This window comes from Acinonyx jubatus, chromosome F2 (genome assembly GCF_027475565.1).
Source record: "Acinonyx jubatus isolate Ajub_Pintada_27869175 chromosome F2, VMU_Ajub_asm_v1.0, whole genome shotgun sequence".
Taxonomy (NCBI): Eukaryota; Metazoa; Chordata; class Mammalia; order Carnivora; family Felidae; genus Acinonyx; species Acinonyx jubatus.
Genome location: NC_069394.1, coordinates 64,777,823 through 64,790,735, shown reverse-complemented (window position 1 = coordinate 64,790,735; position 12,913 = coordinate 64,777,823). Strand labels below are relative to the sequence as shown.

Sequence of the window (12,913 nt, the reverse complement as noted above, 5' to 3'; positions counted from 1 at the left end):
TTATTAGAAGATGCATGTTGTTCCATTTTAATTTTTAAAGATATAAGCATACAGAAATTATGCATTAGCTTCGGCTTGTAAATGCACTAAACACATTCTCAATTACCATGTAAGAATTAAAACTTAAGGAATAAAGTAAGAGAATCCAAAAAAATAAACAAAATAACCAATTTCTTTCCAACTATAACATTTTTTATCTTATACATAAAAATAAAAGATAGAAATGCTGACTATGCATTATGTTATTAAGATGCTGAGAGTAAGCATTAAAGAGCAAAAAATAAAATCTGAAAATTTGGGAAAAAACTCAAACACCATTATAAAAAAATAAATAAGAGGCAATGAGGACTAATCAATCCTATCAGATACCATGTTAGGCACTATGCTACAAAAAATTGAGAATCATCAATGGTATAAGAAGTAATAAAATGCTTTTTAACTTAATAATTGTTTTTTTACCACCTATCAATTCAAAGGGAGAAAATAAACTTATTACATAAATACTTCAGATTATACCCTAATAAATTCAAGAAAATAAGTACCATAAAAGTCAAAATCTATAGAAAACAGAAGTATACATATCTGGATGGTAAAGGGGAGGTCTTTGTTTTCTATTTTTAGAACAGAAAAAAAATTGCAAAGGAAAGATGAAAAGGAATAGTTGCATAAAAATAGGTCAAAACCAATAAATCTAAAGAGAATGAATACTCTTGTCTTGTTTTCCTCAATAGTCAGCTATATACTTGCACCCAGAACAGAGTATAAGAGCCATAAATGACCATACTCTAATTCAGCAAGCTCAATATCAGCGTTTATTGTAGATAATTCTGCACATACAATACTCAATGAACTGTGCTGGGATAAATAAAAAATATGTATAAAAGTCTGTGAAGCAAAATTTAAATGTAAATGTCCCCAAACTCAAAAAACACTTTTAAACAGGATGCATTATTAAAATACTTCGTAGGAAGACAAAATACATATTCAGAAAATGCATATGGGGACATGTGGGTGGCTCAGTCACTTAAGCATCTGGCTCTTGGTTTTGGCTCAGGTCGTGATCTCACAGTTCCTGAGTTCAAGCCCCACATCAGGCTCTGCACTCACAGTGTAGATCCTGCTTGGAATTTTCTCTCTTTGGCCCTCCCTGCTCACTCTGTCTCTCTGAAAATAAATACACTTTAAAGAAAAAAAAAAAGCCTATGAAATAATGAAGAGAGACTATACAACTGAAAATTATGACAATTACACAATAATTATAATTATATTCTTATGAAAGCCACTGAGATATACAACCAGTTATTTTTAGGTGACAAAGGCTTATTTCCTATAAGATGACATTTTAATAAGATTTTGTTTTTACTTGAGTTCTTAAAATGATTTGAGGGGCGCCTGGGTGGCTCAGGCGGTTGAGCCTCTGACTTCAGCTCAGGTCATGACCTCGCGGTCTGTGAGTTCAAGGGCTGCATCAGGCTCTGGGCTGACAGCTCAGAGCCTGGAGCCTGCTTCCGATTCTGTGTCTCCCTCTCTCTCTCCTCCTCCCCCACTCACGCTCTGTCTCTCTCTCTAAAATGAATAAACGTTAAAAACAATTAAAAAAAATGATTTGAAGATGCTATAAAATACTAAGATAAAAAGTAAGAATATTTTTAAAAGATGAGGAACTCACGTATAATAAAATATCACCAGAATCCTTGGGAGTGTCACAGGACAGTTAAATTTTCCAAATGGCTTAAATTATTAAAATCTTACTTTACAATGTTGTTTAAAATCTTAGATACACAAATACACATGATTCTGGCTGACTTCTTAAGCAGAACACAGGATAAAATGGTCTCTTGTATGATGGACAGATGGACTCAGAGATGCCATTATTAACACATAGTAGATAAATACTTTTGAGATTCACTGAAATGTAGAGAACAATATTTTTCTGTACTGCTGTTAGTTGTTTGTTATGTATTTTGCCCTCTTTTCTTAACGGTGACTGTTTCCAAGGAGGCCATTCTTTCCCTTTTTGTAATTTGTTAACTGTAAACAAAGTTTTGTGGGTAAGGGTGCAGGTTAGGTGGGCCACAATAGGCCAAAAAGAAGGACTCATCTATAAATTCTACCAAACACAAGCTCTAAAAAACCTCAGTTTCTTCATCTGTAAAATGCAGATAATAATAGCACCTAAGCACATATGGTTGTTTGGAGGACAAATTGAGATAAAGCCAATAAAGCCATAGGCACACAACTTGGCGTACAGTAAACAATTACTGTTGCCTTAGAAATTAAGTAGCTCAATTTTTGAATACGTGTGTGTGTGTGTGTGTGTGTGTGTGTGTGTGTTCACAATAAAGTCTGGAGGGGCACCTGGGTGCTCAGCCAGTTAAGCATCCAACTTTTAGCTCAGGTCAAGATCTCGTGGTCCGTGAGTTGAAGCCCAACACAGGGCTCTGTGCTGACAGCTCAGAGCCTAGAACCTACTTCAGAATCTGTGTCTACCTCTCTCTCTGCCCTTCCCCCACTTGCTTTTTGTCACTCTCTCTCTCTCAAAAATAAACATTAAAAAAAATTTAAAATAAAGTCTGGAAAGAACACCTCAAAAAGTTAATAGTGTCTCAAAGAAATAACACTTTGTATCAACTAAGATGGCTAAAATAAAAAAGTAATAATTTTGGCTGGCAAGGATATAAGAAACCCTCCTACATTGCTGATGGGGATGTAAAAGGGTGCAGCCACTTTGGAAAACAACTTAGTTTCTTAAAAATTTAAACACAGATTTATCATATGACCCAGCAATTCCACCTTGGTAGTAACTATACAAAATAAAAATTTGCGTCCACATAAAGACTTACATGTAAATATTCCAGTAGCATTATTCATTCAACCCAAATGTCCATCAACTGGTGAATAACCAAATGTGGTACATCCACACTCTGGAATACTATTCAGTAATAAAAAGAAATGAAATACTGATACTTGCTACAACATGAATGAACCTCAAAACATTATACTGACTGAAAGAAACCAGACACAAAAGACCGTATATGTATGATCATACTTATAAGAAATACACAGAAAAGGCAAATCTGGACACAGAAAGTAGATGAGTAGATACCTAGAGCTGGGGGTGGCACCAAGGATTAACTGTAAATAAGCACTAGGGATCTTACTGGGGTAACAGAAATGTCCTCAAACTGGATTATGGTTATGCCTGTACAACTCAATGAACTTAAGTAAAAATCATTACATTTAAAATGGGCAAATTTGGGGGCAAGTGGCTACTAGCTTAGTAGGAAGAGCATTCAACTCTTGATCTCAGGGTCTTGAGTTCAGGCCCCACATTGGGTATAGATATTAAATAAATTAACTTTAAAAAAAAGGTAGATTTTGTTGTATGTAAATTATACCTCAACAAAGTTGTTTTTTATAAAGTTAGCAATGGTTATCTTTACCTAATAGTGTCATGGGTGATTTTTCCCCCGGTTTTACTTTTGAAAATAAGGTTTTCTTTATTTAAAACAAAAAGAGTAAACTGCCAAATTTATTGGACTTATGTACAATTTAAGTGACTGAGGGGCGCCTGCCTGGGTGACTCAGTCAGTTAAGCCTCTGACTTCGGCTCAAGTCATGATATTGCACTCTGTGAGTTCGAGCCCCATGTCGGCTCTGTGCTGACAGCTCAGAGCCTGGAGCCTACTTCGGATTCTGTGTCTCCTTGTCGCTCTGCCCCTCCGCCTCTCATGCTCGCTCGCTCGCTCTCTCTCTCTCTCTCTCTCTCAAAAATAAACATTAAAAAAAAAGTGACTGAGTAAAGACAAGGGGACTCTCCTCTGAATAAAGTAATTGGCTGTCGTATCTGCTTATTTTTTTATTGACTATGTCATTTCTTAGCAAGGTTCTAGAGAAGTAAAGAATTATTAAACAGCTGATTAAGTGATTCAAAATTGAGAGAAAAATATTAACTGCCCCATGTGGATTTTTCTAAACGTACTGCCAGAGGTAATTTTGTGATATGAAATATTTTAAAGATTGTTTTTCACAATCTTTCCTGGATGAGAAGATAACATAGGTTACATAGACCAATGTAGTGACACCAAGTCTAAATCTAAGCAAAACAAAAATACTAAAAGAACACAAACCCTTTAAATACTTGGGCCCAGGGCCCTTTTTTAAAGAACTTTTTCAAGGGACTCACACACTCTAAAGCTTCAGAATAATTACTTTCTAGTAATTATAAAATTTAACTTAAGAAATTTCTGTAACTTCTGAAACAAATCAGCCAAAGACTGCATTTGACTGTATAAATGGAAGCTCAAATCAAACTGGGTCTGAAAAGTTAGGATAAAGGGAACTTATACTAGTTTCCTATGGCTTACGTTAACAAATTACCACAAACTCGGTTGTTTAAAAACAACAGAAATTTGCTCTCATAGTTCTGGAGCCCAGATGTCTGAGACATACTACCTCTGAAGGCTCCAGGGAAGACTCCTTGCCTCTTCCTAGCTTCTGGTGACACAGGTATCCCTTGGCTTATTTATGGCAGCACAGCTCCAATTTCCACCTCCATTTTCACATGACCTTCTTCCTTCAGGTGTCTCCCTGTCCCTTCCTCTACTTATAAGGACATCAGTCACTGGATTTAGGAGCCACCCTAAATCCAAAATGATTTTACCTGGAGATCTTGAACTAATTACATCTATAAAGATCTTACCCCAAAAAGGGACAAGTTTTGGGTTAATTTTTTTTAACGTTTATTTCTGAGACAGAGACAGAGCATGAGTGGGGGAGGGGCAGAGGGAGGGGGAGACACAGAATCGGAAGCAGGCTCCAGGCTCTGAGCTGTCAGCACAGAGCCCGACGAGGGGCTCAAACTCACAAACCACGAGATCATGACCTGAGCCGAAGTCGGTTGCTCAACTGACTGAGCCACCCAGGTGCCCTGACCAGTTGTTTTTAAATACGTGAAAGTTTGTTCTTTAGGAAAAACCTCACTGAAAAAACTTAAATTTGAAATTGTTTCGTGCATTCTCAGTTGAAAATATCCTATCATTTTAATTTGCCCTTTCTCAGTAGAAAGTTTCCTATTATATCATCAGGACATTCTATCATTAAAAAATTATAAAATACATACAAAGAGTTAGATGAAAACGTTTTACTGTAACAACTTATTTCCCAAAGGCTATTTCTCTCCTGGTGTTCCCCATCACGGTGAATGCCCTCTCCAACAACCCTACAGTTCTGGCTTCAAGACTGTTGTGATACAACCAACCCATCAGCAAGTCCTGTGGACTCCTTTAAAATATATTCCAAATGCAGCCAATTCTCACTTGCCTCACCAGCCTAGTCAAAATCACTACCACGTCGGGCCAAAGTGAGCCTTTAAAATGTGAATCTGCTATATCACTTTCCTATATGAAATTCTCCAGTGGCTTCCATCACAAATAGAATAAAATCCAATCCAATCCCCTTCTTCCCCTCCCCCAGCCAAACTTCCTTTCATCCTGGAACATACCAAGCATACACCTGTCTTACTGCTACCTCTATTTCTATTTCATGCAGTTATTTGAAAGGCTGAATCTCTGTCACTTCTCTGCTGAAATGTCACCTCATAGAAAGGCCGTTCCTGACAACACTATCTAAAACTGCACTCCTGGGTCATTCTCCCCTTACCCTTCTGAACTACTGTTTCAGAAAATAACAATTTGATGATCTACATTAGTTTGTTCTTTACTGTTAACCTCAATGCACTAGAAAGTAAGTTCCATGAAAGCAGTGGAATATTTGGCACATGCTAGCACAACTAATACCCAAATGAAGAACACACCTAACTTTGAATGGCAGCAATAACTTTTTCATGTATTTCCCTTCTCCAATATCCCCACCTCCATTTTGTGAGGAATATTACGACAAATATTTCCCCAAATTATTTCACAATATGTGAATACAATATTTCAAATGTATTCACAATACATTTTTATTCTGCTTTGAAAAAAACAATTACCAACAGAAGTTTCTCTACAAGTTAAATATTATCAGGAATGACAACCAGTTGCTTGCCATTAGACGGGATGGGAAACAGGGCTAGTTCCCATTTCACAATCCTTTGATCTGATAACACTCTGCCTAACTGCTCCTTTCCTCTTCCTACACTATCAGAACTGCTTTCCAAAAACACAAAGACTCTTCTGGAGAACAGACCCATCAATACTTAGGGCTATTGTATCTACCCTATTGTATCTCTACCTTACCAGTCATTAAGGCCTTTCTTTCCCTTGAATAGTGTTCCAAAGTAAATTCCAAAGAACAATGTTTCACAGAGGTGTTCAGAGACACTGAAAAGGGTCAAATAAACTTAGGAAAAACTTCAATAAGCAAAATAGAGCAGATATTGTTCCTAGAGGACTTTTCAGAATCTTAACTATGTTAATGTAGATTGTAAATCTCCAGAATGGAAAGAGTATATGCACTGAAACCCAAACTTACTTTTTTCAACTCAATCTTAACAGAATCTTGCATCAATCATTTCATTCATTACTTTTTCCCCCAGCTATCTCAAAAATCTTGGTAGCCTGACTTACCAAAGACACTTTTTACTCTAGATGACAAGAAAGGTTTAAAAGGAGACTTGCTAATGGATTTAAATTATAATTAAAATGTTCACTGCAGGATGTTATTTGGGGTAAGTCACTATTTTTTTTCATAAAAGGTGAAAAAATTGATATTACCAAAAGCATAAAATTGGGGTCGATGGCACTCAAGTAATCTCCCCTCCACCCATATATCCCTTTTTAGTAACACCACTAACCAAAATAAGGCGGGGACTGGAGGTACAGAAAGAAGCAAAATTTTTTGCCTAAATATTTTACTTACATTTCTGGGGGTAACTATAATGATAGGTAACAGATTCTTAAATAAAAAAACTAAATCAGTAGGATCACTTTAGAATATGCTAAACAACACAAATTCACACCCTGATGCAAAAATCACTTCCCTAACAAGTCCTCTTTTTTCTCCATCATTCTCCCATATCTCAAGGGATCCCACCCTTATGACTGTCCCTGAATGCCTCCCCTTGCCTCTAAAACCTTCTTCTGGTCACCCTTTTCACTCCTATTCTGTATCAGTGCCAACTTCCAACCTTGAACTAGTTCATCCTAACATTTGCAGCATATCTTCATAGATATCTGATATTAGAAGCAGAAGTTGAATTAGTCATAGACTTAACATCAGAGAAACTCCTGAAACTTAGAGGCCTAATTGGAATACGGCACAAATGCAACCTCCCCTCCCGGAAAGACAAACAATGCTACCTTCAAGTCTGATCCTCTAACAATCCTAAATTCTTTGAAACTAAAAATAGCTCAGCTGTTGTCTCATCTGCCAGCAGATGGCCAGACTATTTTTAATTCAGGATTCTAGAGAGCAGGAATGGATCAAGCTAAGCTAGGGCAGCCTAGAAGCCCTCTGCAGAGTTTGGTCTTAGCTGCAGAGAGCTGTAGTGGGGCAGGTACCAAGAGAGGGCAACCTGGAGCTGTTCTTGGGCTTGTGGGCTTCACAGTGATTTTAACAATGTAGATGTGAAGGGTTTTTTTGTTGGGTTTTTTTCTGGGTTTTTGTTTTTGTTTTTGTTTGCCATCTTCAAAATAAAGTCTGAAATGTAAGATAATTTGTTTAAAAATTTAAATAATCTGCATACCCTTTAAAGTTTTCATTATTTTTCTTGTGAAAAAAATAGAAATTTTCTGTATATAGTATCTTTGCAAATGGATTTTGTTTTAATAAAAATCTCCCCTAATCTAGATAAGGTGTCCTAAAACGTTTAACGAAAAAGTATAGTTTTCTTAAGAATTGTGATGAAATATAATTTCATCAGTATTATTTACAGAATTCCTATTCATAACGGGTCACTATAGTAAAAGGTAACTAAATTTGGAATACCAGTGCTCTGAAATCTCCTCACATGCCAATAAAATGATTTTAAAACACAAAAGGATTAAAAGTCTGACATACCATACATTTTCCTATTTATTGCCCATCTCCCTTCAACTCCTCAGTAAGTGCTCAGTAAATATTTGGGGGTAGAGAAGAGAAAGGATGCAGGCAGGCGTATTCAGAAGAGTTATATACACAGTATATTTAGAAGGATTATAACACTCACATCTATACTTCCTTCATCCAACTCCTACCTGTTCACAACCTAATCTACATCAGAGATGACCAAACCAGTCCATTCCAGTTTACATTCCCATCCTGCTTGATGGCCACATAGATTAAGAGACCAAAGTGGGCCTGGATTCTCAACAATGAAGACCAAGGGGAGACTTATAATAGTTTCCAGGGACAATACATATTTGAAGATACCATCTTACTACAAGACATTATACTTTCTGTAACAATGAAATGGGTTATTCCTATCCGTTTATGTTTGGCAATAATGTAAATGTATGACTGTAAGGAAACTAAATTCATCAGGGATTAACTACTTTGAGATTGTTCAATGAAATTTTGCAGGAGACTAAATGTAACTGCTAGAAAATGTGAGAAAAAGCCTTATACATCTTAAAGTACTGTGTTGCCTAGCCCCTGCCTGGGTAGTCACATTCCTCATAATAAAGCTTCTGCTAACTGTATGGAAGAGGCAGACAAAAAGTAAAAACCCAGCAAAATCTGCAATAGACAATTCCTAGTATAGCTGGCACACTCACTACCAAGTAGCTCCTATACCTAGATATGGTAAGGACCAAGCTATAAGCCCTCTAAAGGTGCCAATGAAGAGGGACAAGAAGGGGCGCCTGGGTGGCTCAGTTGGTTGGGTGACCGATTTCAGCTCAGGTCATGATCTAGCAGTCTCTGAGTTCGAGCCCCACATCGGGCTCTGTGCTGACAGCTCAGAGCCTGGAGCCTACTTCGGATTCTGTGTCTCCCCCTCTCTCTGCCTCTCCCCTGCTCACGCTCTGTGTCTGTCTCTCAATAATAAATACACGTTGAAAAAAAAATTAAAAAAAAAAAAGAGGGGCAAGAATATTCAATGCACAAGTTAACAAAACTGTGTGTTCACGTTCATGGCATATTAGAGGGGATGTAACCTTACTATCATTAAGTTCCATATCCCAATTTTACAAGGAAGGAAACTAAGGCCCAAAGACTCGACCATACTGTAATGTAACAGAATTGCGATTTAACCCAGGATCCCAGATTCTCCTTCCACTGAACTCTCCATTAAAACACACTCACTTAGGGGTGCCTGGGTGGCTCAGTTCATTAAGTGTCTGACTACTGGTTTTGGCTCAGGTCATGATTTCACAATGCATAAGTTAGAGCCCCATGTCAGGCTCTGCACTGGCAGTGAGGGGCCTGCTTGGGATTCTCTCTCTCTCCCCCCCCGCCTCTCTCTCTGACCCTCCCATGCTCTCTCTCAAAATAAATCAATCAACTTCAAAAAAAACAAAAACAAAAACAACCCACTCACTTATATTGGCATTTTGGAGAAGAAAAAATACGTATATAAAACACACTCCATTTCTTCAGTCTAATACTTGTAATTTAGTATATTAAAAATATATTTAACATGGAAAATCTGGCCTCAAACTAAACGTTTAGTTTGAATCTCTAGAGTTCTTTAACCTGCACATTATTTATAAACATGCAATTCCTTTAAAAACTCTAAAAATCATTTCTTCCCTCATCCCACCCCAATTTAATAATTACTCCTCTCAGGACCTAGATGTAAATTCAATTTTTTACACTATACAATGTCTTGTCGTATACCTAGAACAGTCTTTCATTAGGTACGAGAATAATAAAAGATGAGCTTCTAATCCACGAAGGGCCAGAAAACTAAACTTAAACCCACTATACCACAGATTTAAAGAATTTTTAACGAAAATTTCTATAGTAATGTTTTTCACATCACCACCTTAAAGTATCTAGAAAAGAAATTAAAACAATATAGATTATAGCAAGTTAGAAAGTAGTATATTTTAATAATTAAAAGGTCTTTGCTGTCTTCACGCTTTACTTTAGTACACCTTTAAGTGATCCTGGATTTTTTTCCCTTCAAGAACACTTTTTTTCCCAAAGCCCATTTAACAAGTTTCATTTTCTTGTCCATTCGATATAGTCTATTTCCACTGCTATAAAATAAAAGCCTAAGTGTTAGGAATTCATCTTTGTGTTAAATGTCCTGGTCTCTCCTTAAACGATTTCATCTTTGACGGATGCCATAGATCAGTGTTCTCCCTTTAACAATTCCTCATCTTGCCTGTCCTCACTATAGGTATTGTTTGGAATTACTCTGCTATGGGCTTCAGTACACTAGATCTCCTCCGTCTGAACTACAGATCAGAATGCAAGCTTGAGAGCAGCTGCCACTGTCCAGACATGTGGCTGGTGGGTGTCATTGTCTTTTTCATTTTCCCCATTTCAAAACCTCCCTTTCTTGTCATAAAGCCAGCATATTTAAAGGTCCTTCACTTCCTCGCCTTTGTATCGCCACCCCCACCCCTTAACCTCTGGTCTTGTTCTTCCAGGTCAGTCCAGTCACATACAACATCACTCTGTTTTTCTTGTGGCGGAGGCGGAGAGATGTCAGAATGGGCTACACCTCTTACAAACCCCTGCTCAAGACTGTCAACAAGGGAACAACTTCGGCCTATCTTCCCAAAGTATCACACCAAACGACAAAGTTATCGAAATTACGATACGGAACCCTTCCCACGCCCAATCTTGACAAATCAGCTCCACCTCGATTTTCAAGCTAATAAACAACAGCTCATCTTCTGCTCATCACAAAGGGTGATATCCTGTCCGCACCGCACGGTCCATCAGCAAAATCTTCCCATACTCTCAAGTCGATTCCAAGCCCTGCCCTGTTCCCCGAGCCTAGCTTACTGCCCTTCCTCCTCCACCCTGCCTCTGCCCCACATCCAACCGAGTTAGTGTCAACTCCAGCCAGGGAGCAAAGAGCTTCGCGAGGGCTCCCTAAGGTCAGCGGCGCCGGCTTAGGGTAGCCCCAGACGACCCCACCTCCGGCGGCGGCTGCCGCGCGGGCCGCCCCTACCCCCGCCCCGGGCCTCCTCCCCGCTCACCTAACGCCACCTCGCACGCTTTGCGCAGCTGGGAGTGATGCGCCTTCTTCACTTCCTTGTCGGCCAAAATCTTTTCCAGGGCCCGGGTCAGGAACATGTTCTTCGTCTTCTTCCCCTCATACATGGACGCGGAGAAGGAGGCGGCGGCTCGTCCGACCCGCGGCTCCCAGCGGCTGGAGGGGAGGAGGAAGAGGAGGAGGAGGGGGAAGAAGAGGAGAGAAAGGAGAGGGGGTGGAAGTGGAGGAGAGGAGGCGTGGAGGGCAGCGGCAGGATCAGGAAGGGGCGGGCAGGTGGGAGCAGTCGCGGTGCAGGCGAGGGGCACGGAGGTCTTCACCGCCTCTCGAGAGGCCACCCCTAGAGGGCCGCGCCCGTCGGACCTCCGCTCTCCTGCCTGGGGTCGCTTCCCGGCCACCCCCCCTCACTCGCCCCTCCGGCCCAGGGGCGGCGAGGGAGCCCAGTCCGGGCGGCCGTCTGCCGGGAGCCGAGGGACAAGGCGGCGGCAGCTCAGAAGCCCGAAGAGAGCACGGCTGCCCTAGCTACCGTGGGGATTAGCACCCGCCGCGGCCGCGGACTGGCCTCCATCACCGCCGACCTGCCCCGGCCGCCATGTTGGGAGGAAACGACGCGTCACGCAGCGGCCGAACGGCTGCAGAGGAGGAAGCGGCGGCGGCGGCGGCGCTGCCTGCCCAGAGCTGCCGCGGCGCGGGGAGGCTGGGGGCGGAGGGCGGCGCGGGAGGAGAGGCCCGAGCCGCAGCGCTACGGTGGCCCGGCGGGGCCTCGCCGCCTCCCTCGTTCGCCTGCAGGGCGGCGTGGGGCGTGGCGGGCGTCCTGCGGCGCTTGGCAATTCGGGGCCGCTCAGCTGCGGGGCCGAGGATCCGCGGTACCCTTGCTCCCACCCGGTGAAAAGGACTCCAGGCTACGCTGCTTCCACTTCTCCGAATTCCTGAAGATCCTGTTAGTGAAAGCGCAGTCCCTTCAGCTCCAGGGATCGCGGAAACACCCGCATCGCCCATTCTCAGCCGCACAGTGTTTCCACCTGCCGCGCTCGACTCTAAATTTCCTTACCAATGCGTGAAACGGCTATCCAGGACCGTGCTCTCCGACTACCTCAAGGAGGAGTTTCTCTTAGGAAGAGTAAACTAAAACCAATTTGACATGGATTCAGGCATGTTGCACTTTTTTTTTTTTATCTTTGTAGGATTAGTCAGTAAACTCTAGATTTCAGATCCCTTCTGAATTAAGTCTAAAGATTGGTGAACAGGTAAATGTTTCTGATTGATGAGGTCCCTTAGAGCTCTGTGTTTCTGTGCTTGTAATACTACGATGCGCACCAGGACACGAAAACTAGTTTAAGAATAGAAAAGCTTTAAATACAGATTGCCACAAACATGTGACCATGTTTCTGCTTTGGTACCAAAGAATAATTAAAATTTCGACAGTGTTTAATTCAGAGCATACAATTATGAAGAATACCATAAAATATATGCAGGGAATTTATATAGTGATTTAGGTGCATGTCTACAAGTTCAAAGCTCCTGGGTCCCAAATTATTAAGAGGATCTCTCACTTCTGATCTGTTCTATTGCTCTGACTAGGGACTTGTCCTAATGCAACCAACCAAACCCATGAAACAGAGGGGCTGTGATGGGGCAAGATTTGGGACAGGCTAAAAACCATGGGAAGTAAAAGTAGAAACCTTGAAGGTGACCCTGAATTAAAGTGGACAAGTAGATTAATTTTTAAAACTGAGAAACAGATACACAAGTTCATTAATTTCATTTTAAGGACAATTTCTACATTCCTAAGGGATTGGAGATTTAGTATACTAGATCAGA

At 40.6% G+C, this 12,913-nt stretch overlaps 1 protein-coding gene across 2 annotated transcripts in view; it reads right to left on the bottom strand.

Annotated features, from left to right (window-relative positions):
* ARFGEF1 (ADP ribosylation factor guanine nucleotide exchange factor 1) overlaps positions 1–11,798 on the bottom strand; it is a 148,644-nt gene extending 136,846 nt beyond the window's left edge. The window contains exon 1 of one of the 2 annotated variants that reach the window (XM_053208616.1): positions 11,079–11,798. In XM_053208616.1, coding sequence (XP_053064591.1) covers positions 11,079–11,202 — 124 coding nt within the window. In that variant the 5' untranslated portion in view covers positions 11,203–11,798. The remainder of the gene's footprint in view (positions 1–11,078) is intronic. The other variant, XM_027042773.2, reaches the window with a different exon arrangement.
* Positions 11,799–12,913: the final 1,115 nt, after the last annotated feature.